This window comes from Lasiodiplodia theobromae (genome assembly GCF_012971845.1).
Source record: "Lasiodiplodia theobromae strain AM2As chromosome Unknown scaffold_18, whole genome shotgun sequence".
Taxonomy (NCBI): Eukaryota; Fungi; Ascomycota; class Dothideomycetes; order Botryosphaeriales; family Botryosphaeriaceae; genus Lasiodiplodia; species Lasiodiplodia theobromae.
In genome coordinates, this window is record NW_023336388.1 from 826,969 (window position 1) to 848,237 (window position 21,269).

At 54.0% G+C, this 21,269-nt stretch overlaps 1 protein-coding gene across 1 annotated transcript; it reads left to right on the forward strand.

Moving 5' to 3' along the window:
* Nucleotides 1-9,361: 9,361 nt before the first annotated feature.
* LTHEOB_6462 (uncharacterized protein) lies at nt 9,362-10,720 on the forward strand (the record flags this gene model as incomplete). The annotated part of the gene is made up of 1 exon (XM_035515721.1): nt 9,362-10,720. One exon carries the CDS (start codon nt 9,362-9,364, stop codon nt 10,718-10,720), a length of 1,359 nt encoding a protein of 452 aa, XP_035373045.1.
* Nucleotides 10,721-21,269: the final 10,549 nt, after the last annotated feature.

Genomic DNA, 21,269 nt, shown 5'->3' on the forward strand with positions numbered 1-21,269 from the left:
GCCTTAATTCACTCCAGGATGACAGAGATGCCTGTGCAGGACGACTTGAACAAGCTGGTATTCCGGGAGGCCCGTTCCTAGGTTGTGCAAAGCCGTCTACAGCATGATTGACGCAGCTCTCTTGGCCACTAACGTGGAGCATTCTACTAGGAATACTCCAAGCGCCTTCTGCTTCTGTGAGTCAGGCTCACTGCTCCTTGCCGCCAGCATGCTTTCCAGTGTCTGGCTCGCACCACCACCAAAATAGACAAGGACCTACTACACGTGCGGCGGATTTGGCCACCTCGGTAGCCCTTATAAATTGTTTGGCGTTGAATGCAATGTCGGCTATGCCATTGTCGATATTGAAGCCGTGGACCGTGGCTACATTCATGCCTTCAGATGGTACCAAGAAAACAACCCAGATGAGCTGAGAGACGGCTCTTGATCTGGTCTTGAGGACGTGCGCATCAGGTTCGTCCTCCTACCATTCGCTGTTCGCATCATGGGCCAGGGACCTGTTCAAAATAGCCATGTACAGTTTCGGTTCCTCTGTGTAGCTTTCGTTCGCCTTCAGAGCCCTTATGAACACTTCGTGTGAGTGGTAGGGGCTGTTTTCAACGTGAGTTCGACGATTGTCATCTGGAGGACAGCAAAAGGTGCAAAATGTTCGGCAGGGCTATGGCCTTCGCTCTGCCGGCTCTATGACAGAGATAGAACACTCCAATGAGATGAAGATGGGAAGACACATCAAGTAGCACGCCGGGTAGCAGAATGATCAGATAGTCTTCTGTTTTCTGATACCTACAGCCCTTCCCACTGGGATGAAGCCTTTGCTGTCCACCGGCAACAGTCTCAGCGAGGCGAAAGCCAGCCATAATTCTAGTATCACATGGATCCGTATGGACCTACAGCCTCTGAATGCATTTCACTCGGGCCCAAGCTATCTGCCAGACAAATTGTCTCCGGACACCGAACATTGCCAGGGCACTTCCGTGAGCCTTTCTGCAAGCAGCAACACCGCCTGCTACCGCTGCCGCCTCCTCCTGCTGCTCCTCCCTATTATTTGTAGTGAAGATCCAGAAGGTTGACGTCTGTTGGGGGCCTTCAAACTACTCGTGACACATGTCGCCTTTTTGCAAGAGAACTGACAGCTATGTCATCCAGTGTGACGCGATTGAGCGGTTGGTGGAACCTTCGCACTACTCTGCGCCGAATCAGCATGCTGGAGCCAAATGGTGGACAACTTCCCTTCAGCGCTTGCGCTGGCAATGAAATGTCCCGGAGCTTGGAGGATGGCGTCCGCTGGAACAGCGACTAGATTACAGGGGTGCCCGACAAGATGGGACGATGCGCTGAGAGTCGGATTAAAATGTCATGAATGTGTGGTAACAGACTATCCGTGCCCTGAACAGGTGTTTGAGCTGGTGGTGGGCATTGATTGATCTGTGAGGAATATTAGGGTGGCGCTGCTGGGCAGGTTGGCGGGCTTCGAGATGGCGCTGGGGCTCGCCTAGTTCAGTGTGTTGTCGTTGTTGGCGGCCGCAGCCGTTGTGCATGGCGGCATTGCGACGGCGCTGCTACGAAATCAGCGACCGCCGTCAGCGGCATAGTAGAAGGGCGGCTGGGCTTCGGGTGGTGTCCAGGTTGGCCGCCGTGGAGACACAGCTCCAGAGCCACCTCGGACAGCCCAAGATGCCCCAAGACCGCAGCGAATGCCCCTCTGTCATGGCAGCCATGCTTAGCAGCCCAGCAGGCGCACCAGCGGCAATGGCGGGCGGGGCGCGCGCCTGGCGGCCTGTAATTTTGTGCGGGCGCGTGCTGTTCTACGTCTGCTTTCAGTCAACTGCGAGTCAACGCGTTCGCTAAAATGGGCTGCTGCAGAGGGGCCTATTTTAGCGCAGCGCAGGCGGAGGTAGGCCTAGTTTCTAGCGGCGCAGGCATATCGTAACCCCGCGCTGCGCTGAAAATAGGCCTACCCACGCCCGACGCCCGTTGGCTCAACGCTAAAACGCGCTGATGCGTCCAGTCGAGTCGCCGACATGCCCAGCCGCTCTATTGCCAATTGCCGCTCCCGCACAGCGCCCCCCGCTCAGCCGCCATTCCTCAAGCTCGCCCGCTGGCCCACTCGCCCACTCGCCCACCCCTCATCCGCCCGCTCCCCAACCACTGCCCAATCGACCGGCCATGTGAACACTGGGGTGGACCTGGTGACAACGCAAGTAAAATATACATTCCAAGCTACTCAAGTGGTCAACAAGCTTAAAATTCATCAGGCGACTTTCGAGCAGAATATGAATCTTTACTTTCTGCTTGTCATAATCTTTGCGAGTCTGCTAACGAACATCGCCTTCGCCGCTCTCGCCTCGTCCCGCCTCATCCCCCCTAGGCACAGCACCCACAAGATAAGCAGACTGGATTCCAAGAACGATCAGCCTTCCAAGGCCGCCAAACATCCGGAAGCCAGCCAGAAAGAAGAAACGTGTAGAAAATGCAGGACAGCCAGACCAGGAAGCGCAGATAGACTAGAAATGCCTAATCACAGTCTTCTCTGAGACCAGAGCTCTAGAAAAGCTCACCCGTCCGCTTGGTACTCTCTGCTGCGAATCCTCAAGCGACAGAGACGCTGCGAGAGGCAGTCATTGGCACAATCATTGGAGATGCGGCAGCCCCGCATTTGGCATGCAGAATGCTGCGACTTGAGAGAGTCGTAAGGCTGCCTCGATGCCAGCATTTAGTACTTCACTCATCTAGCTGGGCTACATGTGATGATAAGGTAGAAACTATAGATATTCCCTTTGTGCTTGCCACCCAGTTCTCGACCCAGCATAGCTGTGAATCCAAATGCCCGCCCGTGAATCTCTATCTGCAATCAGATATGTCATTAAAGGTCCTAAGGACCCAGGTGTGCTACAGGGCAATCCAGTGTTCCGTCCATTCTCTGCGTCCTATAGATCTTTTCGTCCGGCGCGCTTGCTGTCGAATGGGACCAGTCCTGGAAGGTCTCATCTTCAACCATTCAGCCGGACCTCGGTAACTTAAGCAGAAATAGAGCGTCAGCTATGGTTCGCTGTGTAGTCTGATAGCTTTAAAATGAACTGGAGGCGGCAGCCAGAGAGGCTCCTCTTGCTCCACCCGCCATGCCACGAGCATCTACACCCACCGCTGGGCTCTGCAGGATGATGCCTGTGGGGTCCTTGCACACCTCCTCCAAGGTATCTAGATTCGTGCAAATGCATCCAATGGAGTGCTTCGCCCGGACAGCCGATCTGTTGCAATGTCTCGCCGTGCTGCTCCTCCAGTGTGGCCCGTGCGCTGTTGTTGGCCGCGACGGACACTTCCATCAGATTTGCGCACCAAAGGTTCAAGACGCTCAAAAGCACTTGCGCCCACCCAGGAAGACCTCAAGGAGGAGGCTAAATGCTCGAGGGAGGTCATGACAATGTGGCAAAAATTGTGGCGACCCAATATCTCCTTCTGCAGCCCTGCCGCAGGCGTGAGAAGCCTCTTCACAGCGACAGCAGCCCAGCTCGCAAGCACCATCTTTGCTGCCTTCCGCTGCAGCTGCCAGCTGGCCGCCTTTGCGACGCCCTTTAAAAACTCTTCCTCCTCTTGTTCCTCCAAACCCACAACACCTCCGCCTCCTCATCCTCTACGCCACGACAATGCCCGCCATGACCTGCGCAACATGCACCGCATGCTCAAAAGATAAGTGCTACTCCTCTTCATACTATCTTCCCTTTTCCGATGCATTTGACAGCTCGCGCAAGCCAGCAACTGCCTCTGCTGCGCCTCAGATGCCAAAAATATCTAACTCGCGACGGGCCGCGCCGCTCCCCTCCACTGCCTTCACTCCTCCACTCCACAACTCCCTTGCACCTTTACACAGCGCTCATCTCTTCTGGTCTTTGCAAAGCTCTCGTGCGCCTCGCTTGTCATTAGCTTGCGGTCGACGACTCCTCTCCCGACTTCACTCCGCCTGTCGCACCCTCACCCCGACTTGACTCAACTACTGACTGACACTTGCTAGATCTTCTGCGCACGCATGCAACCACGCATCGCCGCCATGGTCCACACCGCTTACCAGCCCAACTGCGATCGGACTGCCTGCCATCGGCAAGCAAGCCATCTCTTGTCGTGAGTATGCCAGCCTTTTCTTGCCAACTCCCACCCCTGCATGGAATGATGTTTTAAACGCGTTAGCTACATCTTATGGTTGATGCATTTGTCGTTGGCATGCTGAAACCAATGACTAAACCTAGATAAAGAGCTCCTGACCACATCTTTCATACACGTCTTTTGCCTCACTTCTTGTTCAGACAAAAGCTAACTACATTCGCAGGTTGCTCTCTCATACCCCACGCTAAGGTAGCTGTCTGTCAAAAGTATGTTTTCTTTTCCCTTTTCTTCTGTCAAAGCCCCCCTGCCTAATGATGACACGAAAAAAATAACAAACAGTTCCTACATCGTATGGTTGACGCTGCGAGCTGAAACCAATGAAGAGACATCAGAGCTCCTGAAGGCTTCCAACTATTGCGTTCTTGTCTCACGTCTAAGTCAGAACACAAGCTAATCATCGTCGCAGACACGCTCTCCCACTAACGCTCTGACGTTGACGCTATGTTCAATCCTTGACATGGTGAGTGCATCTTCCTGCGACAAGACTTCAACACGCATGATGACCCCTTGGTTCGCCAGGGAAACACTCCACTTTTCGATGGTTTAAGCGCTGCGGCGGACGTAACCAATGACAACACAGAGCTCCTGACTGCGGACTCCTTGCTTCTTTCTCGCACATCCTCTTCATGGCATTAGCTAACTACACCACAGGCTTATCCCGCGCGAGAGACGCCCCTCTCCCTTGAGCCCGCCAACTGGCACAGAAGATCTTGGAAGTCCTTGTCCACCGCTCATTCGCCGTCAGCGGTTCTCTGCCCTTTGGTGGTGGCTTCACCTCGGTAAGTCGAGCTTTTGTTTGGCGATGCCGCCGTTTATTTGTCGATGATGAAAAGTCAAGAGACTTGTTATTACGACTTATGGAACCGCCATGGCTTTGGTTATGGCTGGTTCAGGTGACGAAACCTATCTTGATCGAAAAGAGAGCTCACCTGAGACACATCCTTTCACATTGGGAATCTGATATCATGTCTTTGGACACAGGCTAACTCCCAATTGTTTTTCTCGCAGGAATTCTTCGAATGCCAGTCATGAAAAGGTCGCGCTACAGCGGGTGAAGCGGACAGCCTTCTTGGTAAGTTGCTACCTTTCTTATTGCTGTCTTCCCATACCCATGATGAACCTTGTTTACTACCTCTGATGGGCCCGTTCGTAACGTTTCTTAAGACGGGCCATATGATTCTTATGAGCTGCCTGACTGGGGTTTGCATTGTCAATTAGCTTTTCAAGTCACTCATGGAGCACAGGCTAACTAAAAGAGTCGCAGGAACGCCAGTACGAATAGCCACGCCCTCGGACTATGGACTGACGTCGCGGAGCTTTCTCAGTAAGTCACTACGTCTTGTCATTTTGTCTTTACATTCCCCCATGATGCGTCGTCGTAGAGCAACTTGATCTCAACGACCTGTTCTCTTCGACGACTTTTAACTCTCTCCAATGGTTCTTGGCGACTTTAGACGGGTTCCACATGATTACAAAAAAGCTCCTGATTCTCAAATTGTGCTCAAGCACTCGAAGCTCCTCGTTTGATCAGAACACAGACTAACTCGATAAGCAACAAACACCCTAGTACTACTCGTTCTCGAATGCCAAAAGTCGCCTTGTGGAACGGCCACCGCCATGTCCCGGCTCCGTCCCAGGGATCGATTCAGTCTAATTGTCTTTGTAAGTCATCACCTCTCTCAACACCTGCCCCAATGATGAGTCCTCATGTTCAGCTACTTTCTGATGGAACCGTGGCTCTTGGGTTGTGCGCACGGGTGCTATATGATCACAACATACCTAGGACTGAGGGGGGCGCGTCCGTCGTGAATTCATCCAAGCAACGCAGTAGACTCGGACGCCCGCTAACTAAGAAGAGTGACAGGAACGTTCCCAGGCCAAGCTTGCGGCTCACTGCGAGAACGCCATTCAGCCCTGGACTCCACGTCATGACCGCTTTAGATAGCGTTCTGTGCGTACCACCCCTCCTCCTTTCCATCCCTCCCATGATGATTGGCACGTAGTGCGCTCTTGGGACTTGGGTCTTATTGCGCCGTTATCCCTCTCCCAAGACTTGTCTGACGGGAATCACCCTCCACATCATCATCATCATCCGCCGCTGTTTTCGTGCAACTGCTAACTGTTGGTTGTGATCACGGAACAAATTTCCCAGGCTACGTCTTCGTGATCGCTCTTTGGCATGAGGGTGGGTGGGCACATGGTGGCGCCGAGTTTTCAGGCTGCATGTAAGATCTTCCGCTCGCCCACACGTGCGGAGCTGCTTGCTAACGCAGACGATCACAGAAAGCAATCGACCTTACGACACGAATCACAACGGGAGAGGAGGGTGGGCATCATGGTGGCGAAGAACCATCCCGGACAGCGGTTAGTTCCCAGTAGCCCCTCCGCTACCTCCTTCGCGCTCTGACACAGCCTGCCCCTCCAGACCCCAACACCAACAGCAGCCACCCCGACAAACCTTGGTAAGTCCTCCAATAAACGCTTTCTATCGCCCCGAAATGGGGTTTCGTTAACCGAGGGGGCCCTCGCGTGCTTGAATCAAAATTTCAAGTTGAGATGATGACTGGAGAAATCTGGAAAGAACGTTTCAGAGCGCAGGGGGCTTCGGTCACTTTGGGGGCTTCGGCTTCCGGCGCTCGATGAAAAAATCTACGTTGCTACACGAGCTAGTGGGTACTGGGGGTTTCTGTCTGATCCACGCAACTTTACACACACAAAATGGGGGCCCCATGAGACAGGTTTACTTCTGGCTATGGCCGATGATTGATGGAGAGAAAAAATAAGAGAGAGACAGAAAAAAAAAGTACAAGGAGAGAAAAGCAGAGAAAAAAAAAACAGAGAGAGAGAAAAGCAAAGAAGAAAAAACAGAGAAGATCAAACACGAGATAGAGATGGAGAGAAACTCAGAGAAGAAGAGACAGAAGAGAAGAGGGAGATGATGAGTTGTTCTGTCGCACCCGATCTGAGGAGACGTTTAGGACCGCTGGTCCCGGGGTCGCTGGCATTGCTGCTTCACCGTCGAATCCGGGGACGATGCGTGGTCACAGAACTGATCCCTCGGGCGGTGATGGCTTCGGCTGGAGTCCTCATGCGGTAGAAGAAAAAGAACAGAGAGAGACAGAAGGCAGAAGAAGACCGCAAATACCAGAAAAAACAATCGTGCAGAGAGGAGCATGAACGAAAAGCCTGAGAAAAAAAGAAGCAATGGATTTGAATGCATCAACTGACAAACACAGGGTGTTGGTTTACTCCGACAGCCGCCGTGGTGAGTCCATCTTCCCTTCTCCATTTTGTGCAGCTAAAAACGCTCGAACAGGTACGAGAACTTAGACTTACGCTTCCGACCGGTGAGTCTTCCCCCCTACAGCCTTTTGTTATTAACCGCGGGAAATGATGAAATGGAAAGAACATGTCTAGAGTATCGTGTCACCTTGCTTCCGCGGGGCGTCCGGACTCAATGAACAAAAAGCGTTAAGCTACACTTGAAAATACCTGATCCCGCTAGGTCCAGTATGATTTGAAGAAATTGGTGGTGGCTTCGGCCTTAGTTTCATGGAGGAAAGAGATGAGAAAAGCGATGCGGGATATGATGAACATGGAGTCCACTGGCGCAACGAGCGCGACCTCGCTTCGGCCTGGTCGCTACAACTCAGCCCAGAACCATCGTGTTGGACGTGGTCATGACCTGATCCTGCTTGGGAGATTTGAGATGAAAGAGACACAATCAACGATAGCTGTTGATCAGAGCCTGTGGGCGTAATACAATCAATCTCAACTTTGCTGTTTGTGACCAGATTTGTGCTGCGATTTTGAATGAAAACTCCTGCTGCCTTGATAGCCTTGCACGTTTGATTCCATTTTGGTGTCCCGCTTTTTTTCGTTCCACCTTATTGATTTCCTTCGTGCAGTCGCAAGGTATGCGGCAAAACTACTTGTGAAAGTTCGGCAAGCAAAGTTATTGGGCATGTTTGCGTCTGAGCTTAGCCTAGAAAGAGCCCTGCCTGCTCGTGACAGCTTATTTTTGGAGTGGGGCGCAACAAACACTGATGCCTGGGGGCAAACTGCGCGCACTATGCGATAGCAAGCAAGTTTTTAACAGTGCTATCAGCTGCTTCAGCAGCGGACAGAACAGCCTATACAACGATATCGGCGCGAAACAAACTCACAGTACTTCTTACAGAGAGAAGTGTTGAGCTCCAAAGGCTCAAGCAGATTGAGGCATGCCATTGTCGTATGACGTCGTGAGATGACGATAGACCTCAACACCATGGATTTTGCCGGATCGGAAAGCAAGCGGGTGAATACTGCTTGAATAATTTGAAATCTGACCGAACTAGATGATTCTGACAGCTTCTGGTCAAGCGACTGTTGAAAACTGCGTATAATATTTATGTTTGTTGGCAAAATTGATAATTTCCGGCCAAGTGAATAAAAAAAATAAGACAAGCGCAATAATAAAATGGATCTTGATCCTAAAAATAGCATACTGGAATAAATTATTCGATTGCTCATACTAGCAAGCCACATATGGAAACAAAGCTGTAGCGCAATGCCTCTCTATGTTTGCGCTAAATACGTACAATATCATCCAGCAGATCCCCTATTTATTTTCTTGCAAATGACCGGGCTCTTTCGTTACGAGCATATGAGACATTATTATTCCAGACATAGAGAGGTAATCAGACTTTATGCTACTACCTCAGCTCATTTGAGGCTCCAATTCCTTGTTGACAACCTCATCACCGACAAGCACTTCCACGGGGGTGATCTCCGCGATGCTACGGCTGACCTTCGCCACATGGCCTCAGGCAGCTGAAAGCTGAGGGCGCTCGTTGGAATCCTCAGCCTGCACGTATGAACCTGACCATGACGGAGTAAATGACAAGGCTAATGTGATATAGAATAGCAGTGACGCTCACGATGCCTCTCATGTCAAGACCTGGGAGTGGGGATTTTGGCTTCTCCCAGTCCATTCCACCAAGAAGCCTTGCGTATCCTCCGCCTGGATTCAATGAGATTCTCTCCCGCATAGACAGAGCTGTCAGTTCCGAGAGTGGCAGCCAGGCTCAGTCCTCTGATTACCGTGCTACTTGCTCCATGACGCACCGGTCCTCGGGCACCACAACTGCTCTCATGACGTTTGCCACCACCTTGAACGGCAAGACCTGCAAGCTGCAGGAGAATATGTGCTGCACTACGCGTGATGGCAGCAGTGCAGTACATCTTGCCTGTTACTCTCCCGAACGAGCTGGTCCTTTTGACCCTCGAGTACTCTCTTGTCTTCGAGACACCCACCAAGCTTTGCAAGCAGGCCCAGATCACGCCAGAGAGCGCCAAAGACATCTTGACCTTCCGCACCGTCAGCCGCACCTTTGAAAAGCTCGCCGACAACCTTCTGCCAAAGGTACTACAGCAAAAGCGCGTGCAGATGACCGCCGCCGATCTCGACATGTTGGACCGCTTCACGCGCCGTGAAGCTGTAAGTAACCGCATGAGCGCCCTGTGCATATCCACCGCATTGCTGGTCGATTTGCCCCAGGACTACGACATCTCCAACCTCCAAGAGCAAGCAACGAAGCAGTGGAGTTACTACCCTTCCGCGACAGAGGCTCTTACAACCATCGCTTCACGCCTTGTCAACCTCAAAGACGTGGCCATTGAGGGTGACCAGAAGCGCCTTATCGGAGAACACTGCAAGCATGGCTACGCTGAGCTGGTCGAGCATATGGGACCGCAGGCCAACTACGCTGTAATGAAAGCCCTCAGCGACACCGGCAGAGCGCCTGCAAAGATGGAGATCTCCAGGTGGCCTTTGTTCGCACAAGGCTTCTCAGAGCTCGGGAACGAGGCCCGATTCACTTTCCCCAGCATCATGCAGCTGGAAATCTCATTCATCGACACTGGCAGGGCCACATCTAGCGAGGAGGAAGACTTGTACGACCACGCCAGGAATATACAATTGCTCTACGACATCTTCCCCAACCTCGCCGACCTGCGCGTCAACATGATCCCCGCCGACGGGCGCACCTATTCGCTCTTCAAGAACCCTCAACGCCTCCCGTGGTTTTTGTGGCCGTCTATCACCTCCCTCACGCGGCTCGAGCTGGCCATGAACCAATGCACTCAGTACTTCGCCATGGCCTACCGCAACAAGTCCTCTCTCCGCCACCTTGCCCTCTACAACACCGAAGATCGGCACACCAGCGCTGACGGCATAATTCAGTATATCTCCACGAGGCTGCTCTACCATGGCCAACTCGAGACGCTCTACCTGCAGTTTCCCACACAATCATTCACCAACGAGGACCTTCGCCATATTCCGATGCCTCTGATCGTCTGGGGCTACCCACCAACTCCTTTCACCAAGCGTATTTACATCCGCCAACTTCCTCTTGGGTACGAAGACTCTCCCGAAGATGCTCACAGTAGTTTGGGCGGGGGTGTCGAAGGCTGGGGCGGAGTCTTCCCTGGAGACTTCGAGATGTGGCTGGGAGAAAGAGACGATCTGAGACTGAAGAAGGTCTGGGCACCCATGATGCTACCGACACCTAGTTCCAACTAGCTGCCGCTCAGGGCCGTCGTGTTTGGTTGTTTTTTGCCGTAGCTGCAGTCGAGAGCGAGATGTTTGAGGAGGGTCGTGGGTAGACAGGCTAGGCTATCCGCGGTATACACAAAAGGTAGTTCAGTGCCAGTGATAGATAAAGCTCTATTGGTAGTATCAGGCATTATTTCATCTGCTGACAGCTGCTTGTGCTCTCATAGCCCATCCAGTCCCGGGCTCAACGATGTCCTATATACATTCGAATCAGTGACCGTACACTCAAAGGACACTCCCACTTCGCTCTCGCGCACAACCAAACGGACCAGGCACCGTCTAGCCCGCTCCAGCATCCTCAATACCCTGGAGAAATTATCATCAAAGACCGGGAAGAGTCAATCAAAGACGTGCAGCTAGCCTGCAAGATAAAAACAAAGACGGGCGAGCTCTCGTTCTTCACAGATGGCTCTTATGTCAAGGGCTAGCTGGGAACAGGACCGACCGTCGTGTGGCATCCTCCAGCCAAGTTGGAAGATTGGTGAGACAGAGAATCTCGCGCCCTTTGACCTATTACTGACAAGAAACCGGCAGAAGCGTATACTATAACACCCGTCCCACTGCTGCCGCATCGCCCCTGCCGGCAGTTCTCCCGATCTGCCCCAGCCGCCGCAGCCTCCTCTTCAACGCCTGCAAACGCACAGATGACCGGCCAGCGTCGCCTGAGATGCTCGCGCCCCGCAACGAATCCTTCGACCGCTCTTCCGACTCCCCTTCTCGCCGCGCTTGAGCCACAGCTCTAACACGGCGGCGCACTCCATCAGAATGTCGAGCGGCGATGGCCAACACAGCGCCACGGAGAAAGCTACCCGCCAATCATCCCTGGAATTCTTGGGCGTCATCCTGCAGCTGGCGGGCCCGGGAGGCTCAGTATATATATCGCCTACACCATCACCAAACACGTCTAGCACTCCGCAAGACCGTTGTGGCCTCCCGTTTGGAGGCTGATTTTGCCTGGCCTCAGCGCAACGCACCTGCGTCAGCAAATGGAAGCGCACGTCGTGAGGGTTTGCGTCTGGACGACGCGAGTCTGATCAACGACCATATGGAGGACTCTCGGCTTCTTTCTGCACGGCACTATCCCACGCTTCTGTGTGACCGGGTATAAAAATGCGTTGGTCGCGTCCTCCTCCATATAACACACTTTCTCCCACTCTCTCCTCATGGCTTCCCAGGCGGCCAAAATTAGCGCCTTCGCCGCGCGTTCTCCCGTGTCTGAAATACTCCGCGCAAAGCTAGAGAGCCTTACGGAGCTCGCTCTTGACCATTATCTCGAGCAAGCCAACCAATTCCCAGAACCACTTCAGGCCCCGATTCTAGAATTACGACTTCAGAATCTACCATCATCCACCATCACTCCAAACATGCCTTCGATAGACACCTCTGCCGACGCCGGTTCCGATGGCGTTTCCGACGCGTCCTCTGACGTGTCTTCCAGCACTCCTTCAAGCGGCGCCTCTTGAGACGCCGTTTCCAACGCGTCAGAGGAAACGTCTTTGAACGCCTCGTCAAGCACTGCTTCAATTGTGCCCGCAAATTCTTCTTCAAGCGGCGCCTTTTCCGACGCCGTTTCCTTTTCCAGGTCTCATCCTGTGCCCGATAAAGATGTCCGCCTGCAAGAAGACCGAAAAAGAACATGCATGCCGCGAGAATCACTGCGCAAAGCCTGCTACGGTGTCTTTCCATCCCCTCTGTCTCGAAGTGCTCCTTTTCCAACAACGATATATAGCAACAAAACTCGACCAGGCCTTCTTTACAAGCTCGCCACGTCCGACATGGACCCCTGGTATATACCCGTGAGACACCTTCTCACAAGCCCATTCTGAGCACTCCGTGGCACCGCTCTACACAATCCATATCCACCACCGTCGCCATCACGCACTACAATACCTCGATCCCCATCTTCTCCGCCACATTCTGCTCGATAAAGCGCTTGTCAAGCCTTTTTCCTGCAACAAGGCCTGATATCCCACGGAGCTCGCCGCCTAGTGCCAATGCCCCCCCAGCGCAGGCATATCTGAAGCCACGCCAACGCCGAAGACGGAAAACAACGGCTGGTGGCCGGGAAATGCGCATCTCGTCGCCCAAGACTGGCCTGAGGCCATTGGCCAGGTCCACAGGCGCTCTCCTCCGGCTATAGCGAGTAGCCTAGAGCCAGCAAGGCACACATCAGCAACAGACCAGGTGTCATCCATCCCGACGTCCGCCGGTGACTGCATCTGGAGAACCCAAGCTCTGTCGTCTCATTGTCTACGACAACTGGGGTTGGGAGAATAGACGATGCATATGACGAGATTGCGCTTCGGCTTAGCAACGGCAAGTGTTGTGGTGGATGGTGGCGCTTCCAGCCACTGGTTATCCTTCTCCTTCTCCTTCGCGGCCTCCTCCTCCTTCTCCTACTTGGCCTCCCGGTCGGCTTCCTTGATCATCTGTGCCTCGGTTTTGGGAGGCTCAGCGCCTTCAGGGACGTTGCTTGCCAACCTCGCTGGTGGTCTCGTTGATCCGAGGACAGGCTTCCACGCGGTCTTCCGAAAGCAGTCCCAGGAACAGATCCGCCACACTCGTGACGTTCTGCGTGCTGGAAGCTTGTAGGCGGACACGCTGGGAGCACGCGCTGAAGAACAGACGGTTAGCTTCAGTTCAGGCGTAAGGACTGTATCAACAAGAAACACCGCGGCGGCAAGACCTTCACCGCTGAGTTCAAGCACAACTGATCGACAGCGGCGAGAGCGGAGGCGAGTCCAGCGCCTCAGGCTCGGCATGGGTGCGGGTGCTCCAGCCCGAGCGAGCGCATGCAGGACATGCAAGACCCTGGGCAAGGGCCTGCCGTTCCAGCTGCCATGCGGCTGTGTTATTCATGGCGACGGCTGCTGGTTCCTGCGGCGAGCAGACGGTGGCTGCGCTCAGAAACCTGCGCGAAACTTGGACCTGTGATCCCATGCTGGGTGCCAGTTCATCCTGGAGTTAATTACGTCGACATGCGTCTGGGCTCGGCCCCCAACGCTGAGCGGCGCATCCTCGACCGCATCAGCATGCTCTCGCGCCACAGAAAAGACGGCCCACGTGTTTCTGCCCGCGTCGAAATGACGCACGACAGAGAGCGCGGAAGACGCGCTACTTCTACGTCACCAGCTCGGCCTCCTGCCTGTTCGTGGACTGTCGACAACAACGACCACTATATACCTCATTCCAACCCGCTATATCGGCGTCGCGCGGTTACGCCGCCACCGGCTTCGACGAGATCGCTGCCCGACAACGCTGGCACGCCGCCTTTTGGGCCGCAGCCGTTGCCGGAGAACAGAATTGCTCAGTTGTCCGCCTCTTCCTTTCTTTCCGCCGTTCGTGATGGCGAAAACAAAGACATTCCTCCCCGAAGAGCGCGAAGACGACACAGCTCATCGGCCCTGGTCAAAACGAGGCATTCCAATGGCTCCACCCAGGCGCCGGCTGCTGCCCCTCCCTCGTCGTTTTTCCGAGGGATTCAAGTCACTGATATAGCTACAGCATGCTGCTGATCCGGTTGGCAAGCTTCGCTTTGCCTTCCCGTGCCGGTATATTGACCCCAACTCACTTCAGCCGACATCCACCCTGACCAGACGATGGAACCACACGTCGGCCCGCTACCACACCTGCCCGTCAAGCCATCCTTCACCCGGCGCTGCCATTGCATGGGGCGGGGGGATTGGGTACCATATAATTTCGAACAATGGACGCCCGTCTGGAGTTTCGCGGACCCTTATAACGACTTTGAGCAGCGCCAGAGGAGTGTCACGCCATTTCCCGGCTTCACTCCCCCCACCCAGTCCCCAGAGCCGCGCGTCGTCCGCCGCCACTTCCGCGAAGTAGCAGAAGCCACGCCTGGCGAATGCGCCGGATTCATCTCCTCGCTGTTGAACCCCCGTTGTGGGCCTGATCGACGAAGAGGAAAGGTGCACTATTCGCTTGGACCAGGCCGCGTGCGTCAGTATGCACGAACGGCATAGAGGGCCAGGACGGTGGGCACGGCAACTGCCGCGGGACACGGACGACAACGACTACCAGGAGCAGAACCAGCACCGCTACGAGACTTTAGTCGCCGCTCGGGGCGGCGCATGCTCCTGCGCGAGGGTGGAGAAGAAGCAGAAGCAGCAGCAGAACGGCAACGGGCGCAAAGGAGACAATGCTGAAGGGGCGCCCGCCGACGCCGACACTGACTTTCAGCTTGCCCCCAGCACCATTCCGTCACGTTGTAGAGGCTTGGAGAAGGATTGTGACCGTTGGTGGGCGTCGTCGGGCGGTCCGCCTGGCGCGCCCCAGACGGATATCTATATATGCCAGCTACACCGCTCTATAATCGCCATCGTGCTGAAAACATCAGCCCTGCTGCTTCCCGATTGGCTCTCTCGATCTCGGTCGATTGAGTGGGCTGGCCGCCATCATCCTCCAGCTCGAAAGCCGAGAAAGCTTCGCTATTCGCCGCGCGAATGGGGCAAAGACACATCCAGTGTTCCACCTCAACCATGCGCACGCAGTGTGTGGTGGCAGTGTGCCCAGTTTTAACATTGGCAAGGGTCGCAGCTGCATATCGGGGGTTTGGTGTCGTGAGTGGGCATCGCTCCGGGTCAGCCGTGATCAACCTGCTGCGGAGCCGCGACCAGTTACACGAGACATCCGACATGACGGTGAGGGTGTTGGGCGATGTATGCGGGTACAGTGCAGGCATGGCGAGCGAGCCGCGCGTGGGGCTTGTGCTGATCAACGTCGGCGGTTGACGGGATTGGGCGCCAGAGGAGATCATCGGAGACGACAATGGCGTGAATGTCGGGAATTCTTGAGGCTGCAGAGTTGGCATGGGATAGTTAGGACCTTCAGGCCGGGGGGCAGGATGGGATGGCTTATCTGTATTCTGTGTTTCAGCGCACTCGATGTAATGCTTGCTGTGTGTGGCCACTGCCATTGCGTTGTGGAAATGGATGGGTCATGGTGTTATACTTCAATCCTGGGGTGTTCTGTAGATAATCATGCATGAAAAAAGAATTGCGTTATTCTGGAAGTTGGATCTTGTGCCTTTCTGTAGTTGCTGCTGGGCAGAGTGAATCAGTGGATGTCGTGGCTTTGCCAGAACTTCAGAGAGGTAGCATAGAGACGCGAAAGCCTTTGCCATTCGTGGTGCTCCGGTAGTATCGAGAGCAAAGACAACGCGCACGGCGCGATTGATGCCATGGTCCGCCAAAAGCGGGCGCCGCACGTCGGGGGAGGCCCGCTGGATTGATGACCACATCGCCCAGCGGCGACTCCTCCAAGACAAGCCATCCAGCTCGCTGCCTCGCGGAGTGACTACTCGCGCTCCGCCATCGCTCTGAGCCACTGGCCACGCTTCCGTGCCTTCCCTTACAGGTGGCTCGCAGAAGACCGCGGAATCGCGCAGAGCCGACGACCTCCCAAACCGTCACCATCCTGCCGCTCTTCCAGGCAGGAGCGCAGTTGCGCTAGCAACCACTCGCACGAGCACAAGCAGAAAGCCGCACATCTGCCGGGTATAAAAACCCCAGCGCCTACCACCGAACCTCCTCCATACCCTCTTCCTCCCCCAACCTCTCCACTGCCCCAATGCAAGATATTTGTAGCTCCTGCTCCAGTCGAGCTGCCTTCAGCTGCACTGCGCTTGATTTCAGTCCGCCTCTTCATGGCGTGACTCCATTTTCCGTAAGTGTTTGCTACCCGCCTCATGCTCGCGTCGCCCGATTTCGCGCTGACGCCCCTCCACACTACAGATTGCGCGTCCTGTCCGCTCCGATCACGCCTTCGTCTTAGCAAGAAGGTAAGCCATCTTTTGATCCTCCCGCGCTTCACCTCCTCTCTATGATGACAAAAAATCAGCACTTCACTCCTAGTAACCAGGCCTCCGGGTCGCGGTCTCAATGACGCGAAAAACTTATCTGATCACTCGTTCCCTTCACTTCCCTTCCTGCCTTCCATTCGGTTGCCTCTTGATAACGAGTCAGACAGATCACAAGATGCTCCGGCTGGCGTCTTCTCACCAGAGTAAGTCATTTTCTTATCGCACTGCACCTCACCCCTCCCACAATGATGACCAAAAAATTCAGTGACTAAGCTCTGAGTCGAACCGGTTCATAACCTGCGTTCGCATGACGCATAACCTCCCGCGTCTGAACAGCGCATATGTCTGATTCTACACTCCTACACTGCTGTCGTCCTTGTCTTTCCTTGCTAGCCTCTCAGCTAACATCTACCACTCCGCAGATCTTCATTGCAGAGGCACCTTGCCGCCCGGATCGATTGACCCAGACCTTACCTCAATGGCTCTTTCAAGATACGTAACCCCTCATCCCATCCCACTTCCTCTTTACTCGTGATGACCAAAAAAATTTCAAAGACTAAAGTCTGACGCGAACCGACCTGCGTTCGCACTGACGCTACCTCTTTTCTGATTCCACACTCCTACACTGCTGTCGTCCTTAAGTTTCCTTGCTAGGCTCTCAGCTAACATCTACCACTCCGCAGATCTTCAGTGCCGAAGCAGCTTGCTGCGCAGCTCGATTGACGCAGACCAACCCTTCGGTGGCTCTTTCAAGATAAGTGACCCCCTCATGCCATCGCACTTCCCTTTTTCTTTTTATGATGTACAAAATACAGAGATTAATCGCTGAGGTGATCCGGTTCATGACCTGTGTCACACTGACGCTAAAACTCTTCCTGATCCAACAGTCTCCCATCGCCATCGCCCCCATCCTTCCTTACGAGGCATTCAACTGACACGCACTCCTTCACAGACCTTCGCTACCACCGCAGCTTGTCGCGCCCGTCGGCACCGCCAATGACCTTCCTCCAAAGCCTCCTGTCGCTCACCCGACAACCCATCTAGTCGTCGGCTGCCTTCGCTCCCGCTTCGTCCTCTCCCAGACTCCGAATACCTCCGCCGCCAACATCGCCCTCTAGATCTTCGTCGCAGAATCTCCCGAGCGGCCCTGGCAGCGCCAACATTTGCAAGGTCAGTTCCGAACTCCGCGCTGCTGCCATCACCCACCCTCCGCCTCTATGATGAAGATACACTGCGTGGACGTCAACCGCGCCGGAGCAACGGCCTCGTGCGCTGCCGGAGCGAGGATGGCGAGAAGCGACGCTGCGGCGGACCTTGTGGTTGGAAATGACAACATTGAGCGCCTGAGAAGCGAACCTCACCTCGTCTTGTCTGTTTACTTTGAAATATTGGAGACAGATGCTGATGATCATTTTCTTCGTAGCAGGGCTTCTAGTCGAGCATGTCACTGGTGGACTTTGCGAAAAACGGTCAGTCTTTCCAACTCCTCCCCGCCTGCACATCACAGCCTCGTATGATGAGTGCCTTTTGGCCCAATACACTGCACTCTAAGTCAACCGCACCTACCTCTGGCTTAGCGCCGGGAGTCAGGGGTATGGGAGCCTGGGTTGACGTTGTCGAGAACAATCGAGCGAGAATTTTTTCTCGCCTGACTAGAGGCTTCACCTTTCCACTATCACATCATTCCGCTTTTGTAAGGATCTGAGCTTACATCAAGCATTTCGCAGGAGCTTTCGCAACGTCGGTCCCTTAACCTCACCGCTGCCGACCCTCAGCGACTGTGCACGGCCAAGTGACGGAGCCGAATGCTAGCAGTAAGTCAGACCTTTTGCCTCACCACCCGCACCCATCCTCGATGATGATTATAAAGGCCTAATGACTATCTGTCGATCCATGATTACAGAATTGCATTAGTCTGAGAGGTTCACCTGTGCCCATTTTTTCGCCTCGCGATCACTCGTCCTTTTGCGCAGCTGGCTAACCTTGAAGCAGTGGGGTGTGCTCGAGTCTTCTAACCGATGAAGCAAAGACAGCACCGCGGTTAGTATCCTTCCACTCAAAATGCGCAGCACACCAACGCACACACAAACACATGTCTTTTATGATGACAAAATTGGGAAAGAACGTTTTAGACAGCCACGCTGGCATCTGGCTGCAAGGCTAGGTGTCAGTTGTCTGGATTGACCATGCGAACATTCGAGAGCTCCTGATTTGACGCATTGCCCACTCCTCCTTCACCTCCACAATTTCCCTTGAATGGTTCGCTAATTTTGCAAAAGCAGGTAGAAGCCCCACAAGGCTGTCACAAGAACCAGAGGTCAGCAACTCCCCCCAGCACGCTGCAATCTTCCGTCATGAATGATGACCATGTAAAATGAAGTTTTGAGTCAACCACGCTGGCATCTGGCTGTAAGGCTGGGTGTTGGTTGTCCGAGTTGGCCATGCGAAAAAAAAAATAACCAGCTCGCCCCTGACACGACACCACACCCACTGTTCCCTTTGACAGCATCGCATTTCCAAGACCACTGGCTAATTCACGTCACCACAGGACCGTTGAGAGCCTTGCACCGCGTTTGAGAAACCCAAGGTCAGTGATGCCCAGCCCTACCACACCCCCTGCCTTCCATGATGACCGGGCCATGGCCTGAATGAACAAGATACTCTTTAGTTAACCACGCCGGCCATCCGGTTGCAAGACTAGGTGGTCGGTTGTCTGGGTTGGCAATGCGAACATTTGAGAGCTCCTGATTTGGCACACTACCCACTCCTTCCCAACGTCGCTGTTTTTTTCTGAGCGTCTTGCTAATTCGGTCAGAGCAAGAAGTTCGAAATTGCACCAGTCGCTCGAGAAGACCTCAGGTCAGTGATCCCCCCAACACGCCTCCCATTACTTCCATCGTGATGACGGGCTGTGGCCCGTTGAACATACAGTTTAGTCAGCCACGCTGCTGGCTACGAGGCTGCGTAGGTCAGCAGTCTTGGGTTGACAATGCGAACAAAGCTGTCTGAGTGGAGGCGCGATAATCCTTTCCCGACGTCACTGGGTCTGTTGAGCATCGTGCTAATTCTGTCAGAGCAGGGCCTTGGAAAATGCACGAATCACTCGAGAATACCTGAGGTCAGTGATGCCCGCAGCACACACTCCGTAAATTCTTTCCACGATGATGACCGGCATTTGCCGGAAGTTCAAGCTACTTTCTAGTCAACCAGCGCCGCTGGCCATGAGGCTGCGTGGTCAGCGGTCTGGGTTGGCAATGCGAACAAAATTATCTGAGTGGACTTGCCCGGCTATCACCTTTCCTGCGTCACCTTTCTTGCACAGCATGCTGAGACTGAGTAGCAGAGATCTTGGCAGGACTTCCTCCTTCATAGAGGACGAGACGCCGCATGTGCTCGCATTTCTTTGTGGAATGTTCGACCTCAGAAAAGCGCTTGACATCACGGGTGAGTGACTCCAGCAACTCGATTCTGTTTTTCATGATGATCCAATGGAAAGAACTTCGCATTCAACCGCTCGAAACCGACTGTAAGGCCTGAGTATCGACGCTTAGGTTGAGCATGAGACTATCTTCGTCTGATTTAAGCACCCCAAGTTTCGTCATCATTTTCGTTCGCCTCCCTTCTATGGCAGCTGACACTTCGAACTGGCTAGGTCATAGAAAGCCCAACTCGTTGCGCAGCCCGCCCTGAGATTCCCTTGTGGAATGGTCGGCCTCAGACAGGCGGTCGAAACCCCGATGAGCAAGCTCCAGTTGCCGATTCTTGGATTCTGTCTTTCATGATGACTTGCTAGGAGATTCACGAACCCAACCGCTCGAAACCGGTCGCAAGGCCTGAGTTTTGGCGCTTAGGTTAGGTATGAGAACAACAGCTTCGACTCACTCAGGCACCCTACGCGTTATTATTGTTTTTTTGTTCCTCTTTCTTCCACGACAGCTTGCTAACCACCTTCACGTTGGTCAGGTCATACCCGCCTCACCGAAGCCGTTCTCCAAGCGCTGTGCTGCGCCAACGCCGCGCGCTCCGTCACCTTGGCCCGAGCCGCACTCTGATAGGTTAGTCATGCCCCTCACTCTGCCCTGTCCGCATTCCGAGCCTCAATGATGAGGAGTGGCAAAGCCGCTCTTAACTACACTATTTAGCGAACCGCTCCTGACGCTTTCGGGCCGAGGGTCGCTTGGGTTTTCGCTATGACAACTTTTGAGCTAGACTGAGAGGCTGGATTCGTTCTATCACCGTTTTCATCTCGTCCAATTCATGTAAACAGCAGCTAACATGACTCTTCAATCTTTCGCAGGCATTTCGCAAGAGCGCGAGCTTGACAGCTCGCTATGCTACATTCCCACGTCCTTTAGACGCCGAAGCTCGCTGCCCGCGTCCTCGGATGATTCCATGTTCCACAATCACAAGGCACAGATGGCGAAGGGGCCTTGGTCATCACCTTGGGCTGGGCCACTGAAGTGTGAAGTCAGCCGGAAAAGTAAGTGTGCAAAGACCATCCTCCTGCGGCTTACGTGACGACAAAACCTACTTGTGCAACTTGAGTTCTTCCATGAGTATAACGCTGTATCTCTGATTGCCGCTGCTTGAAACACATTGAAAAGTTTCACCCTCAGCTGAAACACATGCTAATGTCGGCTTTTGTAGGATTTTTCCACGGCGAGCGGAGCATCGTCGGCTCGCCCGTGCGGAGAC